The sequence below is a fragment of the Eupeodes corollae genome, chromosome 3, assembly GCF_945859685.1.
Source record: "Eupeodes corollae chromosome 3, idEupCoro1.1, whole genome shotgun sequence".
NCBI classification, from domain to species: Eukaryota; Metazoa; Arthropoda; class Insecta; order Diptera; family Syrphidae; genus Eupeodes; species Eupeodes corollae.
This window is the reverse complement of record NC_079149.1, coordinates 94,335,787-94,353,227: the sequence shown is the minus strand read 5'-3', so window position 1 is coordinate 94,353,227 and position 17,441 is coordinate 94,335,787. Positions and strand designations below refer to the sequence as shown.

At 35.2% G+C, this 17,441-nt stretch overlaps 1 protein-coding gene across 2 annotated transcripts in view; it reads left to right on the top strand.

The window, feature by feature from the left end:
• The window catches only part of LOC129951384 (uncharacterized), a 135,242-nt gene extending 131,066 nt beyond the window's left edge, over positions 1-4,176 (top strand). For both annotated transcript variants that reach the window (XM_056063503.1, XM_056063505.1), the window contains exon 5: positions 3,675-4,176. In XM_056063503.1, coding sequence (XP_055919478.1) covers positions 3,675-3,965 — 291 coding nt within the window. In that variant the 3' untranslated portion in view covers positions 3,966-4,176. The remainder of the gene's footprint in view (positions 1-3,674) is intronic.
• The last annotated feature ends 13,265 nt before the right edge of the window (positions 4,177-17,441 follow it).

The following is a 17,441-nucleotide window of genomic DNA, read 5'->3' as shown; positions in this document are numbered from 1 at the left end:
CTGGTGTAAATGCTGGAGAGAATCGGCGAATTCACCGCTCCCTGTTGAAGACCATTTTTAATTGAGATTGTTGTGGTAGAAGTTACATTGCCACTTTTGACAACAAACTTTCTACCGTTAAGCATATCATAAAGTATACACAACAATGGCTTGCTAATGCCAAGCCTGCTCAGTTTTAGGTAAAGACCCTCTAACCATACGGTGTCAAAGGCCTTTTCCAAATCAACCAGAACAGCACCTGTTCATTGTTGTTTTGATTTATTCCATTGGATATCAGAAACGAGTTTAGACGCAGCATGAATTGTGTCATGACCCGCCTTGAACCCGAACTGTTTATCCGGAATTATTTTGTTGTCTGCAGCCCACTTAGTCAGAGCCCTATTAATTATTTTTTCGAAAACTTTGCTGATATTCGGAAGAAGACTTATCGACCGAAGATTTGACGGGTTGGAGTTGTCCTTTCCTTTTTTCAGGAGAGGATGAACCACAGCGGTCTTCCAATACACTGGATAATATGCATTATTCAGTGCAATATTGAAGAGTGTGGTGTAAATGTCCATTGCCTCCATCGGCAAATGTCTTAGTACAACGTTGGATACACCATCGACACCTGCTGACTTTTTATTTTCTATTGAATTGAAGATGAGCTGAAGCTCAACCTTCGTCACTAACAAGGGACTTGGTCCCGTTTGCTCGGCGATTATGGCATTTTCCAAGGAATCGTCATTGAACCGCATGAAACCGCAGTTCTCAGATCGCCATTGTGTGATATCATTTCGGAGGTAAAAATGATTAATAAGGGCTCTGTTTTCCAGGTCGTGGTTGGGGCGAATGCTACACTTGCTGGAAAGCAGAACCCACCGCCTTCATTTTTTCCTTCCGATCTTTAATTATGTAAAAGTTATCGTCAAAGATGGCTTCTTCTGAATCTATTTGCGCTGTCATGAGTACGTCTCTGTTCTCTTCAGTTCTTTGGAGTTTAAGACACGAAAAGTCATTATTTTTTTTCCTGAATATCTTGTTGATTTTGGGGAACATACTAGAGTCACTCGAATTACTTGACCGGATCTTGCGGTCCCTGTACTTGTTAATTGATAGCCTGTAGTTCTCCTTAATCAACAGATTGGCATTTTTTATTGACGACTTCAGTGTCCTAACCTCCAACTCATGTGGGTCTGTAAGTCGTCTGTACAAGTTTTGGAGTATTGTCAGTAAGACACTTTTTGCCTTCGCAGTGCGTCAATAATCTCGTTTCTGTAAGCATCTATTTGTTCCCGTTCTTTGTACTTTGGAATTGTCCGTTCCATCGTCCGTTTTATTGTTTAGTCCATCTGTTGTAAATGTTGGTCAATTTCTGTATTTGTCAGGTTTCTGTTGTTTGTTGGGCTATGTCACTCGAACGAAGTTCTCTCGCTAAGGCATTGGTGAAACAAGCCCAACGAATCTTACTGTAATTGTAAGAGTGAGTTGCAACGTATTCCTCTAACTCCACGCGATCGTTCGGAATCTGCATTACAGCAGCCAGTCAGCAGTGAACTGTCAGTCTGGTGTCGTACAGCAAAAGATCCAGAAAGGAGCCACTTCTTGGATACAGTCCATCGCACTAACCATCATGCAACTGGTACTATTCCTCTTATCCCCAAATATTTCCCGTACATTTTTATTCTTTAGTAGAAATAAGTTGTATGCCAAATCATCATGTTTTAATTAAGACCAATCCGCTTAGGATTAGACGTGAACAGAACATGATCTTAAGATTTGGATGGCCATATGTTTGCATGTTTTGTGAAATTTAATCAAAATATGAATTACGTTTTTTTATTAGCAGCAATTAGTATGTGTGATTTGTATTCGTTTAGCGTTTTTTTAATGAGACGGTTAATTTTGATTTCTAAGAAAATATTTTTTTTTAAAGTGAAATCGAAAGACGTTTATTGTATAGAGTAATAAATAAAGACAAAGATTACAGCTAAATTGAAAACACGGCTTTGTGTTTTTTTTTTACTAATTTAGCTTTGTATGTCGTCCATAACTTTGATAATTTTATCGATGAGGACTTTACTCGGTTGTGGAGCCTTGGACAGGACTTTATTAATCATGTGGTCTAAAGGCTTTTAATAAAAAGATAAATGTGACCCGTTCTGACTAATTCTTTCAGAAAAGACTCGGTTTTTCTTACAAAACTGGGACGTTGGGACCGATTTTCGATGACTCGGAATCACATTTTGGCTGAAACGGACGCTATTCTGCCAATGGCTTAAAGTAGCCCCAAATAAATTTTGTCTAAACGCATAGAATAGCACCAAAAAGGCTACAAATTTACTGGCCCATTTCTTGAGATAAATCGATTGTAACTATTGTTGTATGACTTCTGGCACCATTCTCTTTAAAATACATGGCCATATCTTCCAATTTGGCTCAAAAATATTCGGTAATCATCTCACGATAACGGAGCCCTTTAACAGTTACGTGACGATTGTTATGTTCGTTAATGAAGCATTCATTTCACCCAGTTCTAATAGAACATATTTTGCTTATTGAAGAATCTTTTCAGCCAAAAATCACATGTGATGAAAATCATCATCTTGGCGAATATTCTTCAGAGCCTGATCGTTGAAAGTACGCCTCTTCAAATAGTCCACGGGCTTCAATATTCTTGAACCAGCTTGATCTTTAAGTAGGAAATAAGGAATGGTTCTCACCAAAACACACCATAATAAATTCCGAGCAATGCTTAGTTCTTAAAAAAGCCATAAGATTGTTTGCTACGGACGCCTGAACAGCAGTGATATTTTCGATACTTTGGCCACGCAACGAATATATAGACTTACATTCTTGCACTAAGCTTATAATATTGCATATTACAGCGAGCGAAATTCACGATCAAAAATTGGAGTAAACGGTCTTGAAGTAGCAGTTACTGACTCCGAATTTGCAAATTTTTCAGAAATTATTTTACCATGATAAAAATGTTGAGTTTACTTATTGAATTGACAATGTTCGATGATAAGTGAAAAGGTGTTTTCCAAAATTTAATTCAAAGTTGTCAAGTCCCTAATGGAAAAAACGATATTTGAAAGGAAAAATTCTTGTACACTCAGGAGTAAGCATAATTTTAAAATTACTCGATATTTTTTCTATTTTTTGTGTGTGCATATCATGTCTTCGAAATATACTCTGGGGTTATTTAAGCCCATTAGATTTGAACATAGTTATATAACTTTTTAATAGACGAAGCTTTCTGCATCTAAAAAAGTAATGATTGGATTTTGATTTATAAAAATCGTGCAACCTTAAGCCATAAAGCCTATTGTTAGTGTCTTTCTTTTTAATTTTTTAGAAACAAACGACCTTTTCAGGATAGTTCGCTTTTATATTTGGTATTGACATTTCAAAAGCTACGTTCAATGCAAACCTACTGATAAAAGTGGTCATAGTTACTTCAAGCCAATTTTATTTTTCGAAATTAAGTAATACAAAGTTATTTGCTTTTTTAAATCAGAATGCGATTGAAAACATAAATGATTTTTTGTTGATTGAATGAATTGGTTTAAAAACAAAATTTTTAAACAGCCAATGTTATAGTTTAAGTTTTAAAATATGGAGGACTTTAAATCAATAACGAACGTTCCAATAATTTCTTTAAAAAAAAAAAAACAAAATTGTAATTTTAGGTTGTTGATGGCCATAAAATTGAAATAAACGAAACTGTCATTGGCAATGGTGATGGTGATGGTGGTGCCCTATTCAAATTCCGCATTATCAATATCCGTCCATTGGAATCTGATGAAGAAGTATCCGAAGGAACTCAAACTTCAGCACCTGCTGTAGAAGCTTCCTCCCCATTCTCAACCACAAGTGGTCGTGATGTCGAAGAAAATTCCGACGAAGTTAAAAATTCCAATGAAAATGAAATCAATGCCAATGTTGATGATCCGGAGGTAAAAAATTCAAACAACAACTAATCATTATAAAAAATGCTTGGCTTTTTCTTCAGCGCAATAAAAAATAAAATTCATATTATATAAAAAAAAATTATTAATAATTTGTATAGTTTTTTGTTTTCCGAAAACTATAGAATTTATTATTGTATAAAATTATAATTATTATCTTACCTTTAATTGTTTCCATATAATATACAATTAAAAAACAAAAATGTATGTATGTATATTTTAATATGCCTTGTTGTTAATATATATTTTTTTTCTTTGATTTTATACAGATAGAATATATATATATTAAAAAATTCAAAAAATTATACAATTATTCTATGCCTACTAATATACAACAACAAAAAACAAAAAAATAACAACAAAACTAACAAAAATTAAAGTTTAAATAAAAGGATGGATATTGTTTAAAAAAAAAATAAAACTAACTGCTTTTCTTGTAAATATAAACCTTTGTATAGTTTTTTTCAGCCCTCCTTCCCCTGTCGCCTTGTGCAGATTTAGTCCATGAAAAATAAAAAAAATAATATTAACAATATCTTTAAATAAAATAAATTCTAGAAATTTATATTCCGAAGGGTTTTAAACTAGTTTAAAGTTTTATTTTGATATTACGGTATTCAATTTAATGGCCTTTTTATGAAATTTTAAATCACCAATTCCCACTTCTGCTCTTGTATCCTTTTTTAAAAACTCCAAACTCTGCATCTTGAATTCACCTTTCATAGCATCAAAGAAAAAAGTCTGAAGGTGTTAAATCCCATCTTCTAAAAATACCACGGTCAGGCAATTTTTCTTAAAAAATTGTGATTGTTTCGTGCTTCACCGCTGCCATCTTTTTAAAAATAAACACAGTCTACTACATCATCCAAAATATGCCAAATATTGTATTCAACAATCGATCTTGAATTTTCATATCTCCAAATGTCACTTATCTACCATCAACCGTAGTTGAAAGGGATCACATCACTAAAGATGTCTGTATTTCTAGGACTACACTTCCTTTCACAGCCCTTACATCTTAAATATCGAGAATTATATCAAAACCAATAATTGCAACTCGTTTAAGTCGTGTATTCTTACTACTTACTTACTTAAGGTGGCGCTACAGTCCGGGCGGACCTAGGACTCAACCAACATGCGTCTCCAGCCAGCTCGGTCCCTAGCTAGTTGTCTCCAGTTTCGCACGCCAAGATGGTTGAGGTCCTCGCCCACCTGGGTGCGCCATCTGAGTCGCGGTCTTCCCCTATTGCGCCGTTCCTCGGGATTGGATTCGAAACCTTCTGGGCTGCAGCGTTGATGTCCATCCGCTCTACATGACCTAGCCATCTAAGCCGTTGGACTTTAATTATACTAACTAGGTCAGTGTCGCTGTACAGCCCGTACAGTCGTCGTTATATCTTCTCCTCAATTCTCCATCTATGCGTACGGGACCAAAAATCACCCGAAGAATTTTTCTCTCGAAGTATCCTAAGACGCTCTCATGTTTCTTTGACAGGGTACAGGCCTCAGCGCCATAAATGAGAACCGGGATGATGAGTGTCTTATAGATGGTGATTTTAGATGCTCGAAAGAGGACTTTACTTCTCAATTGCCTTCTAAGTCCAAAGAAGCATCGATTTGCAAGAGTTATTCTTCGTTTGACTTCAGCGCCGGTGTCGTTGTCTGTGTTAATAGGGGTGCCTAGGTAGACAAAGTCCTTAACTACCTCAAAGTTATAGCTGTCCATGGTGACGTTTTGTCCAAGAAGTCGTTGTTCAGTGTCCTTTTTTTGCATATACTTGGTCTTTACCTCATTGACCGCTAAACCCATCTTTTCGCTTCCGTCGCAATGCTCAAAAACGCTCCACTGACATCACGCTTTGATCTTCCAATTATGTCAATATCATCTGCGTATCCGAGTAATTGGATGGACCTTTGGAAGATTGTGCCTCTAGTGTTGACGGTTGAGTTTTGCACAATTCTTTTAAGAACGATGTTGAAGAAGTCGCATGTCAGTGCATCGCCTTGTCTAAGACCTTTTTTGACATCAAATGCATCGGTAAGATCTTTTCCGACCTTGATAGAGCAGCGTGCATTCTCTATCGTCATTCTGCACAAACGGATAAGTTTGACAGGGATGTGCCAAAACTAGACATTGCTCGGTAGAGCTCTTCTCTATAGATGCGGTCATACGCGGCTTTAAAATCGATAAAGAGATGGTGGGTATCGATTTGAAGTTCCTGGGTTTTTTCCAAGATCTGCCGTAGTGTGAGTATTTGGTCGGTAGTGGACTTTCCTGGTCTTAAGCCACACTGATAAGAGCCTATCAGGTTTTTTACGAACGGCTTCAGACAATAACATAATATGGAAGAGAGAATCTTCTATGCAATGTTAAGTAGAAGGATGGCTCTGTAGTTGGCGCAGTTTAGATGGTCTCCTTTCTTATGTATCGGGCACACTATGTTGAGATTCCACTTATCGGGTATGCTTTCTTCCGACCATATTTTGCAGATGAGTTGGTGCATGCTCCGTACCAAGTCATTGCCTGCTGCTTTGAATAGTTCGGCAGCGATGCCGTCAGCTCCAGCAGCTTTGTTTGACTTAAGTTTAGATATAGCTATCTTCACTTCGTCAAGGTCGGGTAGGCGGAATCATTGATCTGCGTCGCCGAGGTTGAGTGGTTCTATCTCCCTTACAGCGGAATTCGGTTCGTCATCGCCGTTATATAATTTGGAGAAGTGATCTTTCCATAATCTGAGCATCGACTGTGGTTCTACTACGATGTTCCCCTGATCGTCATTACAGGCTTCGGTTCGTGGCTGGTACCCTTGGGAGGTTTTTTTTACCTTTTGGTAAAATTAACGAACCTCATTCCTGTTGTGACATCCCTCTATCTTCTCGAAGTCGTGTTTTAACTTGTATTAAAGTCAATTTTGGAACCCCTAATCTATGTTCTTTAGAGTGATCAAATTATTAGTCAAATTGTGTGCCAACTTTTAAAAATCAGTCTACTCTTCTTTGCATTTAATAGTAACTCCTTGGATTACTTAGAAATTAGGAATAATCTTGCTTCAGGATGAATTCACTCAAGTCAAATGCTGATTCCAATCCAGATGCTAAACCCGGCTTTTTTCTACAAAAGTGTTTTAATTGGATTAATTTTTTGTTACTCGCTGTCTTCAAAAAATCTCTTTTGGGGGCTAATTTCTCAAACGAGTGAAGAACCTCGTACCTTGTGCCTATTCATTAACCGGAAACTATCTTCATATCTGGCAGAGTTGAAAAAGTTCGTATACATAAAATATGCTCTAAGGACATTTAATGCCAGTGTAGGGGTTCCCCAAGGTTGCCATCTTGGTCCACTACTTTTCATTAATTTTGTTGATGATATTTTTTCAGTGATTTATTAAAGCGATTCTCTGATGTATGCAGATGATCTCAAACAGTTTTTAAATGTACAAAGTTTAGAAGATTGTCAGAAAGTTCAATCTGACCTCTGTAGTCTATTTTATTGGTGTCAATAGTGTGAAATGTAATATTAAAAAATGTAATGTGATTTCTTTCTCAAGAAAAATTTACTGACATACTTAAGTTGGCGCTAAAGTCTTCATCCAACTAACTTCTCCATCTAGCTCGGTCCCATGTTTTTTGTGTTCATACCGGAGCCTAGGTAGACGAAGCTATTAGCAACCTTACAGCTACGTCTATCAATAGTGACGTTTTGACCAAGACATCGATGTTGTAGGTTATAGAAAGGCATGATGACAGCCGATTCTGACTTAATATTCACTAAAGCCCCATTGACAAAAATCTGAGTTCTTCCGATTATGTCAATGTCATCAGAATTTGTTAGTATTTGGATAGACTTACAATGTTTTTAGTGTTGATGTGGAAGCTCTGTACTATCTCTCAGGGACTTAACGTTAAAGAAATCGCATGACAGAGCATCATCTAGAGAAAAGCCTTTTCTGACATCGAAAGGTTATGTTAAGTTGTCTCCAACCTTTATGGAGCAGCTCGAATTCTCCATGGTCATCCTGCGCAAACAGATGAGTTTTTCAAGTATGCCAAAACTAGATATGGCTCTATACAGGTCGTCTTTTAAGATGATGTCATACGCAGTCTTGAAATTGATTTTTTGTTCTTGGGTTTGTTCTAGTTTCTTCTGTAGTGTGGATATTAGATCGACTGATAAGGACCTATCAGGTTTTCGATGATGGGTTTTAGACTTTCACATAATTTCATAAAATTGTCCGTCACTTCTAGCACTAGTTCATATCTATGTTCCAGCTTGAAAACAGAGATTGTTTTATATTTCAAAGAACACATAATTCTAGATCTGTCTGTTATGATCCTTAGATTCCAACTCCTATCGCTTTTGGAAGTAAGTGGTTCTCTAACCTTTTTTAAAATGCTTAAAATCCCGCCTTAGAACTTAACTTTGACCAATTGACAACGATTAGCCCAACTTATACCGTCAGCATCAATAACCGCAACCACAACCCTTCGTGACTTGGCTAAACCTTGGACTGTTAATGGGGTTGGGGGAAGTGCTGGGGTGTTGTGCACACTAGGCCGCTTTGGTGGAGGTGTAGCCACTCCAGAGACGTTTCACGCTTTGACGTAGTATTGCTTCTTGCTGCAGTAAGAACACCTTTTGTCCATTCAATAAGAACGGTTTGCTTCGATATCTCTCCAGCGTCCAATGATGCATCAGAGGCTTTCAGGATTCTTGCAACTTACCACCTTTGCTTATATAAACTTTTTGAGAGTCTCTCTATTTTATTGTTGAATTTTTGTGAGAGAGGTGTACTCTCAGTAGTATAGTGGGGCCATTATTGACTGCCCTACTACTTGAAAATAAACTATAAATGAATAAATTCACCAACTTGAGTTCATGTGTTAACTGAACTTTAAGATCCCTTAGACTTAAATCTTTTTGCAAAATAAATCACCATGTCGTATTTCGAACGGTTACGAATCAACAAACTGCAACGACCTGTAGCAGTACCCGTAGCGTGGTGGTTAGTGCGTTGGTCTGTAATGCCAGAGGTCTTAGGTTCGATCCCAGATTGGGCTATCTAAAGTTTTTTTCATGGGTACTGATTCTTGGGAAAAATTGACAATCCCCTAAGAGTAATTCTTGTTATGAAAAGTGCTTTCTCAAATTAGCCGCTTGGATTCGGCCTATAAACTGTAGGCCCCTTCTATCTCTGGCAACATTACTCGCAAACAGGAATGGTTGAGAGTTGTAAGCCACTAGGCTCTGGTTCTCTAAGGACTGTTGCGCCACCTAATTTTTTTAAAAATATGCTTTGTTGTTCTTAAGTTTTATAGACGGCTTTGATTCCTTAAAAAATCACTTGTAGCAGCAGAGCAGTTTGCATTTTTACACCAGTTTCCCTTTTATTCTTTTGGTGTTGAGAAGGAAATTTTTGTATTGAGTTATACAAATTTCAGTGCGTTGTTGAAGACCGTTTTAATGTCAAATATATTAAGTTGACAACTTCAAAAGTGTCAGCTTTATAAAAATATGAAACCACTTAAAGGAAAACCCTTTTATATAACAGCAGGACTTGATTTTTGGAAGTTTTTCATTCTTCTAGTGACTTTATTCCTCATGTGCATCAATTTTATTTTTCATGGACTAAAAAAAACATAATGTACTTTACTTGTTGAGTGAACTCGCTGCATGCTTCAAAATAATAAAAATATACATATTTAATTTGTAAGATAAATATTCGGAATGTACTGCGAATTAAATTAAATAAAATTTCTTACAGAAATAATATTTAATTGTAATAAAATACGAGTTGAGTATATGACTACAGGGTTTAAAACGTGTATAAGGAGAAAGGATATGAGTGCTCCTTCATATATATTATATATCGTATCCCAAAATGAAAATATAAAAAGAAAAATAAATATAACACTAGCCAATTCAACCTCTCACCAATCTTGCAAGTGCATTAATTTGCAGCTAATTACTCGAAATTCCCTTCGAAATTGAAAGGGAGTATATTTTTTCAATTAAATGAAAAGAGGATGAAGATGAAAAAAAAATACAATAAGGACAACGAAAAATTCTGCTGGCTTTCACATGCATGTTTGATACTACCTATATAGATAGATCCTTGTTTCTTTCACTTAGTGCAGAGCTTTTGCTTGGTCCTGGGGCTTTTACCTTCATTCCTTCCTTATTATTATTTTTTTTTTGTTATTTAATTGCTTCGACAACGAAGTAAATTGGTGCTGGGTTTGTGAGTTTATATGAATGTGTATGAGAAGTCGAACATACCAACAGCTTCAGCATACATATAGGAAAGGAAAAATAACAGAAGAAAAACAAAATATCAAGAAAGGACGAGGATGTTTAACTACACATTCAGCAGGGTGCATCCGCATTCAGCAAAACACAAGGATATTAGATCCCATCAAAGATTTTATTATGCTGGATGTTGTTTTTGTATACCTTAGACGATGTAGACGGTTCAGGTCGAACGATGCTAAGTTAGATCCTTCGTAGTATATGTGTATGCACCCTTCTTACACAACCCAACTCTATAGCTGGGTGACTTAAGATAAGAGCATTAAGTGATGTTAAGTTAGAAAATGGGATGTATGTTCATTTTTGAGTAGCCTTACCCATATAGTAGTACCTTACCTAACCTAACCTACCTCTCATATACTTTATGTTGGGGTATATAGGAAAATGGTAAATTGTCTTTAAACTGCTTCGTTAAGTTTAACCTATTTTTGCATTTTGCTTGATATTCAATAAATTTTCTAATAACTGAAAAAATCTTATTAGACGTGAGCTCGGTGTCTGTATAAGTTATAGAGTTCTTGTGGTAAGTAATGAGCCTTAAATGAATTTGTTGCTTATATAGTGTGCTGCTGCAATAAGAGCAGATAAGAGGGTGATTAAGAAATTTTGAGAAATAAGTAGGTGCAGTGGCTTTACCTATCAAAAGTTGTCAAGTTCAAAATTATGCGATTAAGGAGGATATCATTTTTGCTTTATACTTTATAATTGTTCAATGCGATTAAGTAAGGCTTTTACATGATTATTAAGGTGTATTTCATTGTTACATACATAATTTTTAATACTTTTTAAGTGATAAGTTATAATCGGCCTTGAAACTTTGTATTTTTATTTCTAAATTTAATTAATTTGAGTAGAGCACTAGGGCGTATACGTAATTTTTATTTTCGTTGAGGTTTCGATAAAATCTTTTGTTAGTGTTTAGTGTTTAGTTTAAAGCTTAAGAGGCAGCAGAAGTAGTAGAATACATAATTATTGCATGAACATAGTGAATACAATAATGATTAATTAATAGTTATCAATTTTTACACAAATGATCAAGAAACTTATGTCTTTTCTTAAACCACACAAAATTATAAGTTTTGAGTTTTGTTCTTTAAACTAAAATAAAATGATATACCAGTGAAGCTAGTAGCTAGTAGTAGTAGTCAACGATGAAGGTCGATGCTTTTTTGTAGACTCGAAAACTACGAAGACGAAATTAGAGCCATGAAGAGTGACAATACTTTTGAAATTTTTCCATATTCCAAGTGATGACTTTATTTATGCTCAATTGTTTTTGGATCTTAAAGTATCTCTTTTAAGTCTTTACCAACTCTGAATAGTATTTGAACCTTGGTTGCTTCTTCGAAAGTGAAGTTGACGCCAACGCTGATATAATCACACGTTTGAATGATTGGTAATGAGAACTTTTATGCGGAACGGGGTTACTAGCATCAGAACTATGGAAACCGCATGGTTCGTTAAAGAAGTTATTAAAGTAGAAAAATAATTATACGTATAAAGCCAACTCCTCGGAAAAAAGATAGAACAAGTTCAATCAAGCAAAGAAGGCCTGCAATGCCCATATATTCCAAATTACTACTGTACTGCAATGTCCCAAAGGCAGTACATTTGTAAGAAAAACAAGAGGAAGTCTTAATCTTCCTTGACACTTGATTTGTTAGCTCTATAGAGAAAGCTAATCTTTTTGCTAAGCAGTTTGCCACCCATTCAATGCTGCCAATGAGCCTTGTAACTTGGCCTGTACATAAGCGCCCTTTTTTACTTGTACTTTGGTGAGAGTCCTAAGAGATGTCAACATACCTAAATCCACCGGTTCGTAGTTGATTTTTAACGCTGGCTTAAGCACTGCGTATGCGTAAGCTTATTCAACTATCCTACTCCTCATGTCTCGTTCCGAGTTGATGGAAAACATTATTTGTCTAGCCCATTCTGGAAAAACCCGGATTCTCCTCACCCTCTAATTATCGATCGATTGCAATTACGTCCCCTCCCGCTTAATTTCACAGAAAAGCTGATTAAATATTTTCAGCTCAAGAAATATCTCGTCAATTAAAGGTTTCCTAACAACCCTCAGTACGGCTTTTGCAGCAATAGGTTCATTAGCGATCTCGCAGCTTATCTCACCGAATAGTTAAGACAGTCTCTTCTTCATTGGATTAGTAATTAGCTTTCGGCATTAAAATAAGTAGTATTGGATGGGTTGAGGTCTGAAAACCCAAAACAAATGCTGGTATGCCACAGGGCTATGTTCTATCTTCAACACTCTTTCTCATATTTAATATTGATATCCCGTCTGCAACTTCTAATGCAGAACATTGTTTTGTTGGCGGTAGTACTCTTAGATTTTTATTTTAGTTCTCAAACTCACATCCCTCTTTTTGGGACATTGAACTACAAGGACAAAATATGATAAGCTCAAAAATTACAGTTTAAGCAGCATTTTTAAATGGGGAATAAAAAACGCGTAAAATGTAATACTTCCAAATGTTTGTTTTTATTTTTAAAGGAGATTAACGCCTTATACATGTATATCACTTGCATTAATAAGACTGAACACATCGATATTCTTGGTATTTGTGTGACCAACCCCCTCTTGTGGAACGAACTCATACGCGATGTCGCTAAAAATTCCGAAAGGTGTTTGGGTTTCCTAAGGCTATGCAAGAAACGTTTACTTCTTCTGACCTGGCTGTTATCTACAAGACTTATATATGTCCAAAGCTTGAATATAACTCCCATCTCTGGGCTGGTGCTCCTGTAACTTATTTAAGCCTCTTGGATAGTATTAAACGTAGAGCTTTTAAATTGATTGGTAATAATATCATCATAAGTTAATTCACTTTACTTGAACATCGTCGTAAGGTTTCTTGTGTAACCCTTTTTTACCGTTATTTTATTGGCTTATGGTCTAGTAAAATAGTCAGCTGCATTCCTCACCTTGAACGGTTCAAACCGTAATACTCGCGTTTCTAGGAATGCTCATCAGTATACCCTCTTGCGTTCAACTTCGACCGTACTGCTAAATACAGAGATTCGTTCTTTAGCCGTACTACGCGAATGTGGAATGTCTTACCACATTCTGAAATATCTAGGAACTCAAAAAGAATGTGCGCTAAAACTTCCTTTCTAACCCTTTCTTCCTTAAGCTTACACTGTGTCTTTGCAAAAGCGTAGTAATATCCACTTTTTTTGTCAAGTTGACAGCATTATAGAAAAATGTAGTCACAAAATATTGTGGTGTGGCGCATAAAGTCAAAAATGTAATAAAGTTATTTTGTATTGTTTTATGCCTGGCAAAATTATTTCTATAAAATAACCAAGTTTCGGTAGCTTTTAAGTTATAGAGGTTCAAACTTCATTTTTTCGCCAAGCCGGAGAAAGGAAAATGTCTGTGGAATTTTAGGTAACTTTGAGTTTTTTAATTTTCAATAATTCCTTTTTGTAATGCTTTGAAGAACCTTTTAAGTCCCATATAATAAGTATCGGACAAATTACCATCAAGTGCGCAAAATTCACAGCTTACTACTTTTCAAAATTTTTAAGCGATTGAGAATTTTTTCAAGAATTAAACGATATTTCGCATCTCTAATAAATATGTACATATTTTCCATTAGAACACAAAATGCGGAAAAACGTCGAAAACCAACATTCTCGAAATTTTTAACGATATCTTAGTCTGCAAAAAAAGGAGTCCAAATTGTTTTTATATGTTATGAATCACATTTAAGTTAGAAATGTATATGTCTATAATTTCGTCATTAAACTTTGAAAAATTCTTAAACCCCAAACCATCACGTATTAAAGTTAAAAATCCTAACCAAGTTTATTACTGCAACTTTAAATAAAAACAACTTACCTACCATTAATACATTTTTTGTGCAACAGCGTTTAAATAAAGTGATCACAGAGTAAGCAACTCAGTAGTTAATTAATAACTAAGCTTTTACGGTATTAGGCTTTTAATTTATGTTTATAAAGCTTAGAAGATAACTTTAAAAAAACTGAATAGAATATTGATCGTCATGACTACTTTCCAAGCTTTGTCTAGATATTTACTTAAAATATAAGCTTTTCCTTATTTAGCATAGACAATATTCTAAGCGTAAGTCTGGCTTTAAACTATGAATCTCAAAGCTTATATAAAAAAGCTTACAAGTGATGTGTCTTAAAATTAAATCTAAACTTTTCTGTAAGTAGTTTATATATTTGACTAAGCTTTCAGTGTATTAAACAAGCTTTAGTTTATCTATTTGCATTCGTTCAAGACGGCTTTCTTTTTTGAATTTCATGATTTTTGAATTGTTGCATAATACGTGATATTTTACTGTGTTTCTTATTTCTGGATGATTCTCTAACAGTAATTTAATTGAAGAATTGAGCATTCTTTTCTTTTATATCGAAATAGAAGATTAGTTAACTTACTTGAGTTTTAGAAAATCCTACCTAAGGCTGACTTTAGTAACGCTGCCACTTTAATTTTCAAACTTGAAAATAGTCTTGTCTTGGATGGTATTCACCTTTAGTGCTTGAAACGTTTCCAAATTTATGGAATGACATCGGTTCTTCACAGTTCCAACAAAACGTCTAAAATACAATACATCGCAATAACACGATTTGCGAATTTGGTGCGCAAAAGATCGATTGTGGCACTTTTTCCATACTGCAGGAGAAAGAGGTTTTTTAATCCATGTCTTCAATTTCAGTTTTAAAAAACAATTGTCTTATCCTTATTTATATGCAGACATTGGTTTTTCAATTCGGCCAAAACTTTTATTCGAAAAAAAAAACAAATATTTGGATTTCACAGCACTTACTTTGGAAATAATTGTTTAATGTTTCCATACACAACGTACAACTCAACCAATACCGACTTTCTGTCAATATTTCGAGCTGACCCTTGGTCAGTGTAGAAGTAATCTATGATTAAGAAAGATGCCTCTAGATTGCCAATATTGTAGAAATTGAAATTCCATTTCTTTGTCAAACTACGATCAGAGGTTCATCATAAGTGCATGTGTTAGTTGTTAGTAAAAAATAATGTTCGCAGTTGATGAGTTCCGCCTCGGTGAATCAAATGTACACAAGAAAGCAAATAAGGTGCATCAATTTAAAGCATATTAAAGATGAGGACGAACATGGCAATTGTACTAAGAAAGAGTAACATAGGGATCATTGAACTCCTTTGCCCAGCGTTTTATAAAACCAAGCATAGAACTTGCCTTACAATAAAATGAATGTGATCTGTAAACTCGAAGTTGGAACAGAAATGAACATCTAAATCTTTAAATGTAAATACACGCCAAAAAGTGAAACTATCAATGTCGGCTTGTAAAAGAATACGATCATGGTTGGACTTTATTCTTTTGAAAATCTTCATATCGTCAGCAAAAACGAGAAGTTCACTTAAGCGTGGACATGACGATACATCGTTAATAGATAGGATGAACAGAAAAGGGCCAAGATGGCTTCCCTGGGGAACACCAGATTGAGCAACAAAAGGTTCAGAATGACAATTTCTAAATTTTACCTCGTAGGATCTGTTTTCAAGGTATGACTTAATCCAAGCTAAGAAAAATGGTGGAAATCCAAGAGCCTAAAGTTTAAATAAAATAATTCCGTGTTTAAGTTGGTCGAAAGCTTTAGAAAAGTCAGTGTATACACAGTCAACTTTATAACCGTGTTTTAGCATATGTTTGAGAATGTGAGGAGATTAGTAACGGTTGATTTTTCACAAAACCATGTTGCTGTTCACAAATGATATTTTTACTAATAAATTCTACACTTTCACAAACAACTTGTTCAAAGACTTTAAGAATGCAAGAAAGCTTTGCAATGGCCCTGTAGTCTGTTATATCCGCCTTGTTACCTTTCTTGAAAATTGGTGTTGGAAATACCTTCTTCCATATACTGGGATATTTGCCTGTTTTTAGAGAAAGTTTGAATAAAAACGTAAGGGGTTCGACTAAAGCATTTCTACACTTTTTTAGTATTATCGGGGGAATACCATCAGGCCCGGCTGAGCAGTCATCATTCAACGCAGATAAAAGATCAAGAACCGTACTCTGTAGCACATGTATGTGACTACAGCTAGTTTGCGAAAAAGTGTGAAGATTATGAAAATATACTTCATCAACTTCTTGAGGGCTATTAACAAATGACTCACGGAAATTCGTTGCGAAAGCGTTACAGATATCAAAAGTTTTATCTAACGAAAGGTTCTTGTAAGTGAAGTTAACTGGAAAGCCATCTGATTTTTTCTTTGAGTTTACAGAGTTACAAAATTTTTTAGGATTCTCTTTCAAAGAGGTGACCATATCAGTAACATAGCAAGCGTATACAAAATAAGAAAGAGACTTAAATTCATTAAAGAATTCAACATAGAAGAGAAGTTGACTGGAGACAGAGTTTTGAGATACGTTTTCCATGCCTTATTTCTTTTGTTACGCAGTAAACGCAATTCTTTCGTGTACCAAGGATGGCTAAAGTTTGTATTTCTTGATTTCTTTATCGGTACATTTTTTTCAAAACAACAATTAAGGATCCTATAAAAAGTTGAAACTAATTCGTCAATGTTAGAAAATGCTAGTGTATCAGCAATTCTAGAAATGGTTAAATCTTCAGACAACTGCTGGAAATTGGCTTTCTGAAATAAAAAATTATATAAGCATCAAAGGAATTACTGTGATTAGTAAGGTGATTACTTAAGTCAAAAAAAATGTCCAAAGGGGGATGATATTTGTCAATATTAGTAATTCCTGATCTAGATTCTAGAGCAAGAGTACTAATAGCGTCAGAAGAAAAGACTAAATTGAGAATTCGATTTTTTGAGTTTTTAATACAGCTTGTTTGCTGTAAGTCAGTAACAAGTATTTTATAGAGAAAAGATTCCAATTCTGAAGAAGAGAAAGAAGCTTCAAGGCAAGATTTGTCTTCCGATTTGTCACCTAGAAGTAAAATATTTTTGTCAGAGATGGACAAATTTATAAGATAGTCTAATGCCAAGGAGAAATCGTTATGAACAGACTCCAAACTTTCGGAGGAATGCAAACGTTTAAAATGAAAAAAGTCTTAGTCTGCACCATTATCTTTACACATACCAGTTCAATTGATAATTGAAATGGAAAATATACAGAAGAAGAGAAATATGTATCTTTTACCCCTATGAGAACACCTCCACC